The sequence below is a fragment of the Dama dama genome, chromosome 4 (assembly GCF_033118175.1).
Source record: "Dama dama isolate Ldn47 chromosome 4, ASM3311817v1, whole genome shotgun sequence".
NCBI classification, from domain to species: Eukaryota; Metazoa; Chordata; class Mammalia; order Artiodactyla; family Cervidae; genus Dama; species Dama dama.
Window position 1 is genome coordinate 13,920,951 of NC_083684.1, and position 18,253 is coordinate 13,939,203.

The following is an 18,253-nucleotide window of genomic DNA, read 5'->3' on the forward strand; positions in this document are numbered from 1 at the left end:
TTCTTCTGGCTGGTTTAAATTAAATTGACATGAGACAGATTAACAGGAGAAAAAGCAAATTTAATTACATATGTATGGGGCTTCAGAAGAATTTAAGACCCAAGGACAAGTTAGGCAGTTGAAGGTTCTGAGCATCTGAGAACTGGTTTGGAGCTTGGGACCTCAAAGGGGAGGAAGGCAGTTCACCTGGAGATGAAAGCAAATGTTTGGTAAACAAATGCTTACTATGCCAGGTCAAGAGGACTCTGGAGAGGACTCTGTCTCCAGGCCCTTCCACACCTAGCCTGTATTCTTTGTAGATGTCCTGAGTGATACTGCTCTTTATGGGCCAGGGCCTTTTAAATTCTTTTTAGGTCTGGACCAAGAGATAGGTGTTATCATTCCCATATTACAGATAGGGAAAACATGGCTCAGAGAGGTTGAGGGACTTGTCTAAGAGCATGCAGCCTTGAAACACCCATGTGAAAATGGTTATAAACTGTAAAATGCTATACAAAGGGCTCTAACGGTCATCTGGTAAAATCACCCTGTCCAAAGTCCTCTTCCCTGAGTTGCTGCTTCCTGGGGAGATCTGGATGAATAACCTTCTGAAGTTGCCCAGGTGCTCTCCCGGCAAGCCCCTGGGCTGGGAGCACCAGGGGAGTGGATTACCTGGAGTGTGCTGGGGGCAGGGTTCCAGCCTGTGCCACCAGACAGCCCTTCAGGGTCTGCAGCTGCCCTAGTGCCCTGGTGCGGCTCTGACCCTGGGAGGAGCCCTGTGGCTCCAGCAGCAGCAGCTCTTGCTCCAGGTGCTCCAGCTGAAGGTAGAGACACTGCCGGTAGGCACGGTTCTTCCAGGCATCACTTGGGCCCACCTTGGGCCTGAGGCGTTGCATGTTTTCTGGAGGACAAGGGAGAGAAAGAGCATCAGCTGGTGCTGAGTGACAGAGTAGACTGCCTGCAATAGAAACAGGAGTGTTGATGATGATTTTCTTATATCAAGCACTTTCGATATGCCAGGCCATGAGAAATCTGAGATTCAGAAAGATGGGGTACTCAGCCCACATGGTCAGTTAGGATTTGAATGTACTTCTTGCCCGAAAATCGCATGGACAGAAGATCATGCCAGGCTACAGTCCATGGGTCCACAAAGAATCAGACACGACTGAGCAACTGAGCACACACACACTGCTTGTCTTTTATCAAGGGCATTTTCAAAATTTCCTTACACTTAGAAGAGATGAGAATAACATACCTATTGCCCTCCCACAACATATACCCACATTTTGTCAGTCTTGTCTCTGCCCCACAATGTTTTTTGTTTTTTTTTTTTAATTTCTGGAGTATATAAAAAGCAAATCCTAGACACAGAGTTCTGTCATCTGCAAATATTTTAATATATACAAGATTTTAATTTGAAGCCAAGTTTGCCTGTTGCCAAAGATGGTATAAATCTTGATCTTTTGTTTTTAGTTTTTTTATTATGAAAAATTCTAAATTGGAAAAGAGAATGAGATGAATCTGTACCCATTGCTCAAAATTGTCTCCTCATGGCCAGTCATATCTCATCTAAATTCCAAGCCCCATGTCCTGACACTAAATATTCTCCTGTATCGGGAAAGGGCTCCTTTAAAAAACATAACCAGTGTCATTATTAATTTTTAAAACAATTAATAGTAATTCCTTAACAGCATGAAACAGCCAGTGAAAAAGTTTCCCCTGATTACTTCTGAATGTTCTTCTCCAATTCTTTTCTTCAAATTTCATTTCCTAAAAAGTGTTTAAAAGAGCAAAGGTGTTTTATGTCTTAAATTACAGAGGTAAAACATATTCATGCAAGAAAAACACACTTTTGACCCTTTCCACTATTTCCCCATACCTTCTAAGGGAAGCTTGGCCTCTGCAGGTAGAGCCTGGCCTGGGTCCCTGGACCCTGAGATGGGAGACCAGCACCCTCAGGGCTTTCTCCTGGGCAAGAAGGGCCCAGGTCTGGACCAGAGTTCGTTTTCATAAAGGGTGCATGTAACTGGATATAGAAACTGGCACGATGGAGCACCCTGGCTCCAGGACCCCTCTCCAGTCATGAGTGAGAAGTGACTGAGACAATAAGTGATGTGGAGAAAGTAGAGACACAGACCAGCTGTGGGTAAAGGCATGGTGACACGATCCCTGCCTCCCTTGACTCAACCCAGGCCTCCTACCTCCCCCTCCTCCCCGGGCCTCCCTCACTGACGCCACAGCTAAAGTGTCCAGCATCAACAGCCTTGGTGTTGCAAGCATTCTGGCAGTGTTTCCGGAAGGTGCCATCACTCCCAATCATAACCACTTACTGAATCCCTGCTCTGTGTCAGTCTCAGGTCTAAGCAGTTCACATGTCCAACAACCTTACTGAGTTCTCAGAACCAGCCAAGGAGAGGGCTGGGTCAATGCTTCCATTTTACAGGGGAGGAAATGGTTTTCTCAGGGAGGTTGACCAGCTGTCCAAAGCTGCACAGCTGCTCTTGCATGTGGGAGAGCCCCAGGTGTGACCAACTCCAGAGTCCTTGTTCTAAGGCCCATGCTGTGAATGCCTATGCCCCCAAACCCCAAAGACCCCCAAACAGGACCCAGTGTCCAGTGTGGGCATCAGCAGAGCTCATGTGGGGACGACCTTCACAGAGAGTCGGAGCCCAGCTCTCTGGGGCTAATCTTCCAGCATGGCTGGAACACAGGGGTCAAAATGGAGCTGACCATGGGGTCAGCACAAGCCTGGCCAGGTGGGCTTTGAGTGCTCCAGTAAGGAACTGGGACCTTGTCTTGATGGCAGTGGCTCTCAACATTCAGTCCACATAACAGTCACCAAAGTAACTGGTTAAAAATGCAGATTCCTGGCCTCACTCCAGAAAATTTAATCCATTGTATCAGAAGTGGGCCGAAGAGTTATGAATTCAAACTCCCCAATCTATAGAGCCCATTTTTGTATTCTAAGGAAGGTTAAGACATTGATCAGCCTTGTGTGTTAAAAATGGCAGCATACTTAAGCCACACCACTAAATATGGCAGCCACTTGCCATGTGTGACTATTTAAATTAAAATAAAACCAATTTAGTTCCTTAGTCACACTGGCCACGTTTCAAGTGTGCCAATAGCTACTTGTGGCCGGTTGCTGCCGTATTGGTCAATGGAAACATAGACCATTCCTGTCACTGTGAAACGTACTATTGGACAACTGGTCTAAGCACTGGAGACAGTGATCGAGGTGGAAAGGTGCAAGAGGGGAGTCAGACTAGTTCAGACCAGAATAATGTGCAGTACACATGTGCAGCTCTCCACGTAATTCATGATTCAGCAACAAGCAATGTGAAAGCAATGCAGGAGATGCTTAGGGGCTAAAGAGCACATGGCTGGAGACCCTCTTGTGGGCTGAGTGGTTGAGTTGCTCCTCTGAGGAAAGGACAGGTCAGCCAAGAATAAAGGCTGAGTAGGCATTAGCCAAGCGAAGAGAGGAGAGAGAACATTCTAGATCAGGGGACCAACAATGTGCACAGGCCTTCATGGGAAGGCACCTTGGAATTATGTGAAGACCAGGATGCCTGCAGTACAGAGAGGGAAGCTCTGGTGAGTGGTTGGAGTGGAGGCTGGTGAGGGAGACCCTGGGAGGACTTCTTGAGCCCCTAGTGATACAGACATGACCCTCAGTCCTGCATCCACCTGGGTCCAATATGCTCCCTCAAAGCAGAGAAATATCAAGACTCACCTTTTACTTGTACTGACCCAAGAGTGAGTGTTAAAGGGGCCCCTGTCTGGCTGACTTCGTCTGAGAAGACCTGCCCTGCTTTGTTCTGTCCACAGATGACGTCTTCCATCAAGGCCAGCAGTTGGTTGATGTTCATTGAGTTTGTGGAATCCCAGCCCAAGAGAGGGGGTGGCACCTTCAGAGCTTTGAACAGGGAGCTGACAAGTCTCCACAGATCCTGCAAGTCACCCAGTGGGAACAGGATGTGAGCTACAGGTAAGGGGATAGCAGAGTAATCAAGAGCACTCACCCTGGGGCTGGACATTCTGGGTCTGATCCCAGGTCTGCCTACTGAGACATGACCTTGGACCACCTTGAGCTTCTGTTATGTCCTGCATAAAATCTCTCTTCTAGGATTTCAACTGACATATTTCAGGCTATATTCCTCAAAGTGTGGCACATAGTAGGTGCTCAATAAATGCTTAATGAGTGCATGAATACAGAGGGAATTCTTCCTGTGTACTTCTAGCCTGTGATCTGTAGTGAAAGTATATATTTTGTACAGAGTAGGTACCCAAAAAAGGTATCTGTGCATGTATGAATGTATGTTGTAGGTCTTTGCTTGCACATGAGTACATGTGTATAAACATGTGTATCTGTGCACGTGTGTACATGTGTGTGGAGATGTGTGCATATTGTTTGCATATATGTGTGTGTTGTAGATGTGTGGTGTGTATGAATGTGTACATATGGCATGTGTGTAAGCATTTGTGTGGGTACGTGTGTGCATGTGTACATGTGTGCACTGTGCAGATGTACATTGTGTACATCTATACATGTTTGTGGATGTATCCATGGTTTGTGTGAATGTGTGTACATGTGGCATGTGTGTGCATGCATGTGTACATGTCATGTACACGTGTTTGCATATATGTGTGTGTGCATGCGTGTGCAGTTGATGAATCTTGGTGACCGATGCTGTCAGACCACATGGACTGCAGGCCTCAAACCCCAGTCCCCACCCCAACTTCTTCCCAGGCTAGAGGTCCCCCTATGCTTCCAGGGTTGAGACCTGCCTTGGTCACTGCTTCAGGCGTCAGAAGGCCATCCTCCATGGGCTGTGGTGGGGGCACCAGGCTGAGGCTCCTCCTGTCCCATTTCCCAGCATTCTGTTCCTTGGCTACCCAAGGACGGGTATTCCGAAAGATCTGAACGATCAGGAGGTTGATGGGGAACATGAGGAGTGAGCTCTCCAGCCCAATCATCACTTCCTGCCAAGTGAACTCGATTTGACCTGAGGCAGATGGAGGGCAGGGGTCAAGGAGAGAATCCCCTCCACCCCTCCCAGAATGTGGCTGTGCAGCAAGGGTTAACCTTACCTGAAGAGAGGTCTGCCCCTTGAATAGCTCCAAGGCTGGGGAGTGGGGGGTAGTGACCACTAAGCCCTTGGGATGTCCTGCGTGGTGGGTATGCCTTTGTTTACCTGGTGTCTTGGGCCATCTGGTATACTCTGTGCCAGCAATGTGATTTATGGTGGGGGCCTTGGTTGCCCTGGATCACCTCAATGCCTAGAGGAGCTAGAATCTTAGGCCAGTCATCCAGGGTCAGCCATGTCTATGTTATCATGCCCCAATAAAAACTAGACACTAAGGCTCAAGAGAGGATCCATGGTTGGCATTACTCTGCACATGTGATCACATGTCATTGTCTGGAGGAGTGAGTGCCATCCAGACTCCACTGGAAGCTCAGTGCCTAGTCTCCCATGGTTCCTGCCCCACATGCCTCGGATTTTGATCTATATCCTTTCTCTAATAATTATGAGTATAATGGCATTTCTGACTTCTGAGTCCTTCTAATGAGTTATTGAAATTCAGGGTAGTCTTGGGACCTCTAGAATTGCATGGCATTTCTGGGGCAGTGACAACTCATGTCTACTGCCAGTAACCCTGATCTCCATGCCTTGAGAGTGGGAGTTACCCAAGTCCATCTTTTGCTCAGCTGGGTCCTTGGGGACACCCCAGAACATGATGCTGGTCAGCATGGTGCAGAGGAGCAGTGAGAAGCAGCAGGACACCCTCTGGACACGTGTGAAGTTGCTCCGAGCTGAGCTGCTGAAGATGGAGCACCAGATGTGTCCATCCTGGAAGCCTTTGGAGGTCTTCATGAAAAACAGGTGGCTGTGGACAGACCAGGGGAGAGGGACAGGCATTTAGGGAGGCAGGAATAGGGGAGAAGCCTGGTCTTTTTGGAGCAATCCTGGACTGAGAGGGAGGATTTGTTTCTAAATTCTTCATCTGCTTTTTTCTGTTATAGAAGAAATACAGCATCAGAGTAGCATCATTTAGAATTAGTGATGGGGACTCTGGACAGAGTGGTTGGAACCCTGGACAGGCCTCTTACCTACTATGTGACCTCAGGCAAGTTACTTTACTTTTTGTACCTCAGTTTACTTATCTGTAAAATGGCGGGGAGGTGGTTAATAACAGAAAGTGCTTCACTGGATTGTTGAAAGGATTAAAAGTGATAAAAGCATTTGGCAAAGTAGCTGACATACAGATAAGTATTCATCAGTGTTAGCAATAATTTTTGTTATAATTTTTATATAATAATATAACTCTTAATATTATTTGCCTTGTTATAATTAGAGCATTAGAGAATAGTGGTTAAAAATCCCAGGCTTTGGATTCAGACTGAGTTGAGAGAGTAAAAATTGTGAGACAGGGTCTCAGAAAAGGCATCACATTCTTGTAAAGGATCTGTATTATTTCCCTGTGAGTAGAATGTAGTTCAACCTCAGGAGCTTTTCAAAGGTGCAGATTCTGCTAATAGAATGTCCAGAGCAGAGATTTCCTACTGTCGCTTGTTCTGATTGGTCAGTGCCAGCACCCTCCAGGGTTGTACAATACTTTGACTGTCACTTGAGGAAGTGTGGATGCCCTGGACTCAGAGTAAAGGTGAAGAGAGAGAAAGAGGTCAGTTGCCAACAACAGTGTCCATGTTATATGTCTTATTCAGCAAATATTTGATGCCCCCAGTCCTGTGCCCCAGGCTGTGTGCTGGGCCCAGGGTTTCACAGGGATGAGAAACTCCTGTCGTCAGAGAGCTCGTTGCCAGGTTTCGAGGCATCACGTGTGCTGATGTGGTTGGAGATAAGATCTGCTTAGCCTGAACCGCACAGTGTGCCAGGCACATTACCACATCGTTCCACGGGACCCGGGGCCCCCTGTGGGGTATGCACATTGACTGCTCAGTTTTCAGATGCGGAAGCTGAGACCTGGAGAAGCGCATGACTTATCCAAGGTCACACAGCAAGTCACTAGCAGGCATGTGGGACTTTATGACCTGTGCCCACATCTGTTTTATGCCTCTGTTGGGGTCCAAGTCTCTCTGGTTCAGACTTCTTCCCCCTTGGAGGCTGAGCTGCTCCCAGTGGCAGCTGGGAGGAAATGTCGCCTTTCGGTAGATATACTAGAAGTAGACTGAATGCCCGTGTGTAGGAAAATTGTGGGTCATCCATTCTGTGGAATATCATGCAGCCAATAAGGAAAGTTTGACTCAGAAGTTTTACCCTCAGAAGGATGTGTGTGATATATTAAAGAAAAAAGTGAAAAGTGAAAGTGAAGTCACTCAGTCGTGTTTGACTCTTTGTGACCCCATGGACTATAGCCTACAGGTTCCTCCATCCATGGGATTTTCCAGGCAAGAATACTGGAGTGGGTTGCCATTTCCTTCTCCAGGAGATCTTCCTGACCCAGGGATTGAACCCAGGTCTCCTGCATTGTAGGCAGATGCTTTACCATCTGAGCCACCAGGAAAGTCCTTTAAAAGAAAAAAGGCAACATATTCAGGGTAACATGCTGTTTTTTTATTTTTTAACATGCTGTTTTAAAAGATACAAGATAAACAGCAGTATGTGGTGTCCTGTGTGGGTGGGTGTACAGGCGTGTACATTTGTATCTGCTTATGTGTGTCTGGGAACAGATGTGGAAGGGTGCACGACAGGGAAGGGGATGAGGGAGTGAGTAAAGCATGGGAGACGCTGAAAAATACATCGAGAGTAAAACGACGTGAAGAGGCTCCACGTGGCCAGATGTAGAATCGCCGTTCAGATCAGTCTGTTCACTCATATAAAAAGTATTATTCTGTGACTTGTGTAAGGAAATTTGGATAACTGTTCCATAACTGTTATCACCACCTGAAGATAATTCTGTCTTGAAGGGTCCATGTCCCTCCAGGGCCCTTCTATCACAGCAAAAAAAACCTGATTAGTCATTAATATCACACATTCAGAGCTACCTAGACCTGCAAACTGAAACATGCTTTTATTTGGCTGAGACTGAATTATGATGCAACTCCTCTAGAGATGAAATAACAAAGTAAAAGAGCATTTGCTTTAAAGAAAAAAGAACAGTACCTGAATTGTTTCCTGTCGTCCTCTGTGGCCACCGGAAATACCTTGTCAAGGACACAGTCTCCGACATCGATGGACAGCCATGAGTTGCAGAGGAAGTACCACTTCCGGTCCATTGCCAGGTCATGCACCAGCACACGGCTTACATACCTGGAGGGGATCCACAGTTTTGAGGATAATGTTAGGCGGATGAGATGTCTTTGGACCCCTTGAAGATAATGTTAATATATTGCAGACCTGAACCCAAGAACAAGAACTAAAAAGACACTTTGTATTTTTCTTCATTGCTGTTAGTGCCTTGATCAAAATGCCCCAATCAGTGGGTGAATTTGGCTTCCTGTGGGGAATTCAGCTAGTGTAGACCACCAGCTTGGAGGCTGCCAAGTTTTCACAGGTATGCTGCAAGAGCATGCGTTCTGAAACTGTGAACCCTCATGTAGGGCAGCAAGCCCAGGGTCACCGTCATGATGCAAGCAGGAAAGGCGAGTTGTTTGGATCATGTGTCCAGGGAGGTGCAGGCTCGAGCACACAAACCTGGCCCACCCCTGGGCCTCCATCCAGAGAGTGGGCCTGCCCTCCGTCTGGGACTCAGGGCTCTGTGGTGATCATCAGATCTGATTTAGATCTTTGAGGCCCAGGGAAGTAATGAAGTCATCTTGCCTCTGCTGGGAGGTCAGATTCAGCAGCAGCTGTTTTCCCTGTTGCCTTATAGGGAAATGAGACTAATGATATCAATAGGCATTCTTTTTTTTTTAAAATTATCTACTTTTATGTTTTATTTATTTAAAAATAATTTTATTTATTTTTATTTTTTGGCTGTGCTGGGTCTTTGTTGCTGTGTGGGCTTTTCTCTAGTTGTAGCGAGTGGGGGCTACTCTTGGTTGCAGTAAGTGGACTTCTCATTGTGGTGGCTTCTCTTGTTGTGGAGCATGGGTTCTTGGGCACTCGGCCTTCAGTAGTTGTGGTTTCAGGGATCTAGAGCTCAGGCTCAAAAGTTGTGGTGCATGGGCTTAGTTGCTCTGACACATGTGGGATCTTCCCAGATCAGGGATCAAACCCATATCTCCTACATTGGCAGGGGGATTCTTTACCACTGAGTCTCCAGGGAAGCCCAGTAGGCACTCTTTATTGAGCATTTACTGCACAGTGGGGATTATGCTAAGAAGCTCTTGACATGCATTTTCTCCTTTCATGGAGGATAGTCCCCATCAGGCATGTAAGAGCCACCTCTGTTGAGGTCACACACCCTCCTGAGGTGGCTGACATCCAGTGCCCATTGGGTGAGGCGCCTGGGTGTGATCAAGACCTGGACATCTCAGCCCAACTCAGCACAGCTCCAGAGCTCCCTATGTGGTCAGCTGAGCTGTCTTTGGGCTGCATCAAAGCTCTTCTGCCCATCCTGCTTGCTTCCCTCCCTGTCCATGGGTTGATCCTAGGCATCCCTTGGGTAAACAGCCTCCATATTCAACTTCATCTCAGAGTCTGCATCCTAGGAACCAACCCTCAGCTGAGGGTCTTAATCCTTTAGGTGAGTCAAGGACAGTGGTCGAAATGCTGTGTTTTCCAAAAGCTGCCAGCCACCGGCGAGTGTTCAGGCTGGAGGCCACTCATCTGGGCCTCAGACAAAATGGGGAGGAGTCTTGGCTCTGAACTTGCCAGTTGCGTGACCTTGTGCAAGTCAGTTAATCTTTCCCAAGCTTAGATTCACCCACTTATAAAACAAGGATAATAACAGCATTTGTCTCAGAGGGTCAATGAGCATTCAGTGAGGAAAGCACAGGAGGAATTAGCTTAGTGCTCTGCAGTGGAGCCGTTCTCACATCTTCTCCTGGAGAATCAGCCAGTGTCTCATCTACTCTCCTCATATTGGGCAGGGTTTGTCGTTAGAGTAGGCATCTATCCCCATTTTATAGATGGGGAAGCTGAAAGCTAAATGAGAGACTGAGCATTTTGTGTGGCCTGTAGACTGATGGGCCTCTCTGACCCTTGGTTTCCTCATCTGTGAAATAGGGATCCAGTCTATGTTTGCTACCAGAGGCTCATGAGGATCAGCAAGGCAGCACATGCACAGCGCCCAGCCTTGGACCTGGCGCTTAGTAGGTCCCTGTGGTTTGCCCACCCCTGACTCACCAGGATGGCTGGTCCCCTGAGTTGTCATGCCATAGTCGCAGGCTCCTCAGCTCCCCCAGGGGAAACAGGGTGGAGAGCAAGAAGACATCCACTCCCCCTCGCTCAAAAACCGGGATGTTGGGGTCCAACAGGTGGTGGGGCTCACTCTCTCCATCCAGGCCATACAGGGTGACGGTCACCTGAAACCCAGAGGCCAGGAGTGGCTAACTCTGTGTGGTAACTGAGCCCCGCGTTTCGCTGGAGGTGCCTGAAAACCAATGAAAACCAGCAAAGCTCGGCCCTTTCTCCTCCTCTCCTCCCACCTTGGGCCTGCCTGAGTTATTTTTCAGTTGTATGAAGATTTGGGGTGACACTATCTGTATGCACATCTTTGAGATGAGCTATACTCATAAAATGCTTCCTGATGAACTTTTCAGACTATCTGTCTATTTATTTGAAAGGGCCATAGGACAGGAACTGGTTTTTCTCCCTAATGACTGTATTCTCAGGGCACTCAGAGTTCCCAGTATTGAGGCAGGAATGAATGACTGCCCATTACTCTCAAAATACGTATTCCCGGGCCCCATCCAGACCTACCAAGAATACTGGGCACAGGAATGCGTATTTTTCTGAAGCCCTGCAGGTGCTGCTGGTGGCCATGCCTGATTACCTGAGCCCAAACCAACTACAGCAGGTGTCACTGTGCCCCACTGAGATCCGTCCCTCAGCCTCACCACTGTGGTGTTCCCATGTCCCACTGCCAGCTGCTGTGTCTCTTGCCCTGGGGGGTTCTTGGCTGTCAGAGCAGCAGGTGGAAGGTAGCAGAGAATTAATGGCCCCTGCAAGCTGTTTTCCACCAATGACTGGTGGGATTGGTGGATAAACAGCCCAGTTGACTCAGGCCTCTGCTGGGATAACTTTGAGGCCCACATTCCTCACTGCTTTCCAGAGTTCCCCGGTGGGATTAGGCTCCAGCTGTCCACAGGGTAGTGTTTTTTGTTCCTTTCCTGCCTGGCTTCCCACTCCCCTATGGGGTGCCCTGGAATCCCCTCTCAAACGAACTACTTGTGCTTGAATCCTTGTTTCAGAATCAGCTTCTAAAGCAGAGTCTCCACTGTAGACACTCTCAGTCAGATAATTCCTTGCTCTGGGGCTTTCCTGTGTGCTGTAGGATGTTTAGCATCATCCTTGGCCTCCACTCATGAGGTGCCAGTAGCATCTCTTCCTCTCCCAAGTTGTGACAACCAGAACCACTTCCAATTACCAGCCATCCCTGGGGGCCAACCATTTGAGAACCGCTGCGCCAGGAGAACCCAACTAACAGGTATCAATTGAAAAGTGAAATGGGGAGCCATGAAATGGCCTGTGGATCACACGCTTTCACTCTTTCATTCCTAGGAAGGTCAGTTTCTCGTATCAAACAGAAGTGGAGTGGGTGTTTCATTAGATGGATGAAAGTGATTCCTGCAATTATTCAGCAAATAGTTACTGAGCACTTACTCTGCATTAGATAGCTGATTGAGGTACTGAGGTGCAGAGATATTAAAATAGTCATTTAATTCAAATAAAAATATATACACAAGTAAAAATAAGATTTAAATAAGACTCAAAAAGTAAAAAGTAAGTGGACACATGCCGTGCTCTCATGGAGCCTAACACCATTTAAAACAACAGTGGAGGGACTTCCCTGGTGGTTCAGTGGCTAAGACTCTGAGCTCTCAATGCAGGGGGTTCCACCCCTAGTCAGGGAACTAGATCTTCAATGCCACAACCAAGAGTTTTCGTGCTGCAATGAAGACGGAAAATCCTGCAAGCTACAACTAAGACCTGGTGCAACCAAATAAATAAATAAATATTTTTAAAAAAAAAACAACAAATCAACAGAGCTTTCTTCAGCACAGTACACACAGTATCCGTGGTTCTCAAACTATGTTCTGTGGAGCACAGTTTCAGTAAAGGAAGCTTGGAGGCTGCTGTGAGGGATGGTACATCCTGATGAGGGACGTGACACAGGGCGGACTTAACTAAGGATGCTGAGACATGGCAAAAACAACCTGCTGTGTGCTCCACACCTAAACTTTTAAGGATTTTGGAGAATCCATAGACAAATGAAATCACGGCTTCACTACCTTTAGTCAGCCTTTCAAGGACAGCCTGACCTCTTAGATGGATGCCAGCTAATCTGTTTTCCTCAAAAATATAATTCAAGGTTCTTTTTCAAATGGTTGCCATTGTTTCTCTCTTTTCTCCCCTTTCTCCTAAAAATTCTTTTTTCCCCTTTATTCATTGCTAGCAGTCTAATGACTGTTCTGCATATGTGAGCATGTTTGAGTGCAGGTAACTAGCTGTTTGAATTATCCTTTAGTAGGGTTAAATGAGAAGACCAGTGGGTACAGTGATGGTGGTAGCTTAGTCCGAGTAGTGTCCGACTCTTGAAACCCCATGGACTATAGCCTGCCAGACTCCTTTGTCCATGGGATTTCCCAGGCAAGAGTGCTAGAATGGGTTGCCATTTCCTTCTCCAGGGGATCTTCCCAGCCCAGGGACTGAACCCACATCTCTCGCGTCTACTACATGGGCAGGCAGATTCTTTACCAACTGAGCCACCAGGGAAGCAGCACCAGACCCCAGATCTCCCTTAATCCACTCCTCCTTTATCTTGTTAAGTATTAGGGCTTAGGGTATTATTTCTGTCTAGCAAAAAGATACTTTTCTCCAAAAAAGCAGAAGTTTAAAAAAACCCACAATAAAATCCAGTGTGCTAAAGTAACCCAACAACCAACTGGCAAGCGCTTTGCTGGGTGGTACATGCTAATTGACCAAGGGGTCTTGTGAGTCAAGTACCTTTGAGGAAGTGGCTGCCCCCCTCCGGTGTCCGGTGTAGACTGTCACCAGGTAGTGGTACTGAGCAAAGGGGTCGTTGTCCTCCAGCACTGTGACCTTTACCTGGACAGAAGGATGGCACTGTGGGATCATCCACCACACATGTGGCCAGGAGTGAGTTGGGCATTCATGACAATTAAAGGGGGGAAGCGCAATTATGTCTGCTATTGAGTCATTGCATCAGATAAGACCTGTTCTGTATAAAAGCAGAGTTTCAAGTGAAAACCAAAACTTTTAAAACAAAAAATATACACTCACTATTAAATATGACCCAAAGTAGTCAAATTGGAAATGAACTTGCTATTAAGCTGAGAATGTTTGATGTTTGAGCTGATAAATACAAACTCTGTTCATAAATGATTTCTCATAACATTGGTAACCAGATTGTGCCTCTAAGGGAATTTAAAAAGAATGAATGTTGTTTTAGCGAAAAATAAATAGCTATAGTTGGTCAGAGGCTACAGAGGGCTGGGCAGTGATGAGCTGCCCAGATCTATTGTCAGCGGAGGGCTGTTTTCTCAGTTGCCAAGGTGGCGTTGTCAGGGATGCAAGTCATCTCTGTCAAAGTCGTGCACCTCCTAGGGAAGCCGATATCTAAGGACAGATTGGTGCATTGCCAAAGATCAAGACCTGGGCTTCTCAGCATAGTTCAGGACAATTCCAGAGCTCCTCAAGGGGTCAATCAACTGTCAATAGGCTGCATCCCAACTTGACTTCTCCCTCTACCCATCCTACCTTCTTCCTTCCCTGCCCCGGGGCTGATCCCAAGCACTTCTTGATAAATACCCTGCATATTCAACTCCATCTGGTCTGCTCCCCAGGAACCAACCTACAGCTGAGGGACTTAAAATATTAGTGTTAAACCCTTTGGGCAAATCAAATACAACAGTATAAATTGGGAAACTATTATCTTTTTAGGTTTCATACCATTCACATCCTGAGAGGTGTTGCTGTATGTAGGGAGGGTAGGCAATGTTGAAAGGTTCAGTGCATTCTTATATTCATTTATGTGCTCACTCACTCGTGAGTGTGTATTGAAGGTTCCTATGGGTCAGATGTGATGCATGTATCAGAAAAAGAATCAGAACCTTGTTGTCACAATTGGTTATTGTTTGATCTCGTTTTTACCCTCAGACCTGACTTATCAGGCAGATCTGGGTTTGAATTCTGGCTCCTGGGAGGTCGCTTTGGACTAGATAATTGCCCTCTCTGCCCCTCTCTTGCTTCCTCTATAAAATGATAGAGGTATTGTGCAGGCCTGGGTTGTTCAAACCCCACACATTCCAATGAAAGGACTGGTTTTGGCAAACTCCTGGAAGATAACCTCTAAGTCCTTGAAATATTCTGCATGATCAGGGTGTCTGACTACCCGGGGCCTCAGGCCACCCTAAGCATTACGTGCTAACAGTCTGATCTGTGGTGAGAGCTTTGGGCCATGCTCTGTCAGTCTGACCTGGGCAGGGAAGAGGGGCAGTGGTTGCTGCAGACTAGAAGCAGTCATGCAGGTACCATACTTACGAGACTGACCCCTAGTGAAACCAAGGTTTGGGGAGCTTCCCTGGTGGACAGTATGTCACATGTGCTGTTGCACATCGTTGCTAGAAGAATTCATCTGTCTGTAGGGCTCCATGGGGAGAGGACAGTTAGAATCTCTTGCCTGATCTCTCCTGGACCCTTCCCTTTGCTGATTTTAATCTGCACTTTTTCACTGTAATAAACCATAACCATGAGGATAATAGCTTTTTAAAGTTCTGTGTTTCCTTCTAGCAAATCATTGAATTTGAGGGTGGTCTAGGGGACTCTCAACATCAGTACCTTTCCCCTTGGTGCTGTTGTGGGCATTAAGTGGGAATAGTACCTGGCACATAGTAGATCCTCAATAAGTGGTCAGTTTTATATCCTCCTGATAATTTTATAAACAAGAACATTTTACAGGTAAAGAGGCTGAGGGGCCAGCTTATCGGAGATGACTCCAGGGGTCAAGGCCTGGACTTGGAGCTGGCCCCTCAGCTCCCCACCAGGGCTCCATTCTCTGGAGCTCCTGCAAGGGGACTGCTCACCCACTGCTATTCCCGTGGATCGTGCCACCTCACCTTGGCTTGATCCTGAGCATCCTTCCTCCTCGCCCAGATCAACACCAGAAGGTAGGCCACGAAGAGGCAGCTCACGGTGGTCACAACCACAGGGTTGTCCTCAAAGGTGGCAAAGAGCTTAGCAGTCTGGTGGACATCCACAGCGTTTGGCATCACCAGGAACGTGCTCCCAAAGAAGGTGAGGTGGTTGCAGAGGCAGTGGGTCTGCGAGAGGGTGGTCCGCGGCCCCACCTGCAACCCCAAAGAGGCCCTGGTGAAAGCACTCGGGGAGCGTATCTTCCCTGCCCACGGGAGGAGAGCAGTGAGGGGTGGATCCTGTCCTGGGAAGGGCTGGGAGACTGCTGAAGGCCAGCTTCAGGATTCTCTTTGGGCTTTTTTATTTAGTTAAACGTTAATCTTTAAATATAGTGAATTATGTCTTGTACTGGGCTCATCTGGTGGCTCAGACAGTAAAGAATCTGCTTGCAATGCCCCAGACCCAGGTTCAATCCCTGGTTTGGGAAGATCCCTTGAAGAAGGGAATAGTTACCCACTCCAGTGTTCTTGCCTGGAGAATTCCAGGAACAGAGGAGCCTGGCAGGCTACAGCCCGTGAGGTCACAAAGAGTCAGGCATGACTGAGCGACCTAATGCTTACCCATGTCTGTAATAAGCATTTTTGCACCTGTCATTCTCAGTGAGTGACCATGTCCATCTTGCCAATCTGCTTTGCCTTTTTGGATAGGAAGTATAAAGGGTAAAACCAAAACGCCCTCTGTCCGCCAGCCTCCAGAAGCAGCCACTGCCATGTGTTTGGTGTGCGTCCTTTCCAGTCCTCTCTCCCACCTGGTGCTCTCTCACCGGGCAGGTATTTGTGGGGTGCTACTTCCAGGCCAGGCAACGGGCAAGGTGCTGAGAGGACATTCAGGGTGACCAACCCATCTCAGTTTGCCAGGGACCTCTCTGTTTCTCAAACTGAAAGTCTTAGATCCTGGGAGCCCCCTGAGTCCCAGGCAAACTGAGACAGTGGGTTATCTTACACTGAAGAGAAAAACGGCAGAGATCAGGAAAACCATGGCAAGAAAACAGGAAGGACGAATATTCACATCCTAAGCTGGTTCTCAGCAACAGAAAAGAATTCTCTAAATTTTACCCACTTTAGACCTAGGGACCTGTGACCCCTGTCCCAGGCTCGTGCTTTGAAGGGCCCCACTCTAGCTGTCCTAGGGCTGTGCCCTTGCGCACAGGATGAAGAGTCATGGGGGCAGAGGGAACATGCCCACCATAGCACATACAACCCAGCGAGGACCAGGGTGAGATCCTTGGTGACCCTGAGAAAGAGCCCCCCTTAAATTTTGCACTCCAGATGCCTCATTTGTCTTACCTAATGTCTTACCCTGGGACCCCTCACTTTTAGACTGTGGTCTGGGGACTTGGACCTCAGAATTCCCTCTTCTAGGGCCCGCCCAGACCCATTCCTTAGGATCGTCCTTCTGTGGAGGACTGGCTACTGGTGTGGCCACCGACGGGCACAAGAGAGGCAAAGAAGTGAAGTGAAGTTGTTCAGTCATGTCCAACTCTTTTTGACCCCATGGACTGTAGCCTACAAGGCTCCTCTGTCCTTGGAATTTTCCAGTCAAGAATACTGGAGTGGGTTGCCATTTCCTATGGCAAAACATGGGGAAATGGGGCATGTAGATGGAGCTTGGGCTCGGGGTCCTTGTGGTATGGGGACTGAGGTTAGGGGAGAGAGAGACAGGAATGGGGCAGGGGAGGGCTCTCTATCTGGCTCTTAATTCATTTTGTGCACTTAGCGACAAGGCTTCTCTTGCAGGCTAAGGCCTTCCTTAGCTTGCAATCCACCCAGTGCTTTTCGGAGGGTGAAGATTTCATTCAGACCCACAACCCAGCACTACTTTTTCATTCCAGGGTCCACCATGAGGTGGTAAGGTAGGAGACAACAGAAAATACTGACATGTGGAAAGTTCTTTGCTCAACACCTGGTGAGGAAGAACCTGTGGCAGCCCAAACATGCCTCAGCAGATAATTCTTATCTTTTACCTTTAACACACCTCCTGGCAAGTCTGACCCCTCTGACAGCTATGGCGTCAGCTGTTTTATTGACAGAATTCACGTGGGTCTCACATCCATATTTGCTTACTGTTTCCCAATCCTGATGAGTGTTCTGCATCAGCTGTGGTTCGGGAACCCTTGGCACACCCAGGAGGGGTGGGGCTGGTTCAGAGAACCCAAGCAAGTGCTCCTGACAAGACCTTCTCAGCACTAGGCGCACAGGGGCCAGACCTGATCTATTCCCAACGTTTTACTTTCCTGGGTTTTCACAAAGACTTGGAGGGCAGTGGCTTTCCTACTCTTTTTCCAGTATGAGAGTCCTTTTGAAAACCAGAAGTTAATCTGGAAAAACCAGAAACTCTTCATGAGATTCCCCCATGACAGAAGCTACACCTTTAGTATCCTTTGAGAAAATATATAAAGAAGTTCTCAAACCCCTTGCAATAATTCTGCCTTTACTCCACTGATAAGGTCTGCAGTTCACAGATTTGGAGCTTTCTTTGGTTATTTAGAGAATAGACGGTGATTTTTCCATCCAAAATTGGTGATCCCATTTACTTATTTTTCCTCCATTTAATTATTTATGGCTGTGTGTGTGTGTGTGTGTGTGTGCACACACGTGCGTGTGCACTCAGTCGTGTCTAACTCTTTGCGACCCCATGGACTGTAGCCCATCAGGCTCCTCTGTTTATGGAACTTCCCAGGCAAGAATTCTGGAGTGGGTTGCTATTTCCTATTCCAGATGGCTCTGTATCAGTACCCGTCTGTATCAACATCTATTTCTATAATGAGCATCAGGTTCACAGTATTGGGTTAACATAATTTTGGTAATATGACACATTCCCCATGACTTTTGTATGCCCCACATTTGTGTGTGTGTGCATTAGTATCTGTATATTCTTAAAAATGTGTAAGCACCTGGGAACCCATGACTCCACCCAAAAGCTAGGAACTTTCCAGTAACTTACATTTAGCTAAGTGGTCCTCCCTCAGTCTGTCCTCATGCCCCCTC

At 47.4% G+C, this 18,253-nt stretch overlaps 1 protein-coding gene and 1 long non-coding RNA gene across 3 annotated transcripts in view; one reads left to right on the forward strand and one right to left on the reverse strand.

Annotated features, from left to right (window-relative positions):
- LOC133053746 (uncharacterized) overlaps positions 1-18,253 on the forward strand; it is a 62,442-nt gene that overhangs the window by 40,239 nt on the left and 3,950 nt on the right. Inside the window, exon 5 of the long non-coding RNA XR_009692311.1 lies at positions 3,811-3,970. This is a non-coding gene — a long non-coding RNA (uncharacterized LOC133053746). The remainder of the gene's footprint in view (positions 1-3,810; positions 3,971-18,253) is intronic.
- LOC133053611 (polycystin-1-like protein 2) overlaps positions 1-18,253 on the reverse strand; it is a 101,942-nt gene that overhangs the window by 20,290 nt on the left and 63,399 nt on the right. For both annotated transcript variants that reach the window (XM_061138169.1, XM_061138166.1), the window contains exons 24-31: positions 15,191-15,421; positions 13,059-13,160; positions 10,236-10,414; positions 8,109-8,255; positions 5,672-5,871; positions 4,771-4,988; positions 3,716-3,932; positions 652-880 (exon numbers count right to left, since the gene is read on the reverse strand). In XM_061138169.1, the coding sequence (XP_060994152.1) occupies positions 652-880; positions 3,716-3,932; positions 4,771-4,988; positions 5,672-5,871; positions 8,109-8,255; positions 10,236-10,414; positions 13,059-13,160; positions 15,191-15,421 (1,523 nt within the window). The remainder of the gene's footprint in view (positions 1-651; positions 881-3,715; positions 3,933-4,770; positions 4,989-5,671; positions 5,872-8,108; positions 8,256-10,235; positions 10,415-13,058; positions 13,161-15,190; positions 15,422-18,253) is intronic.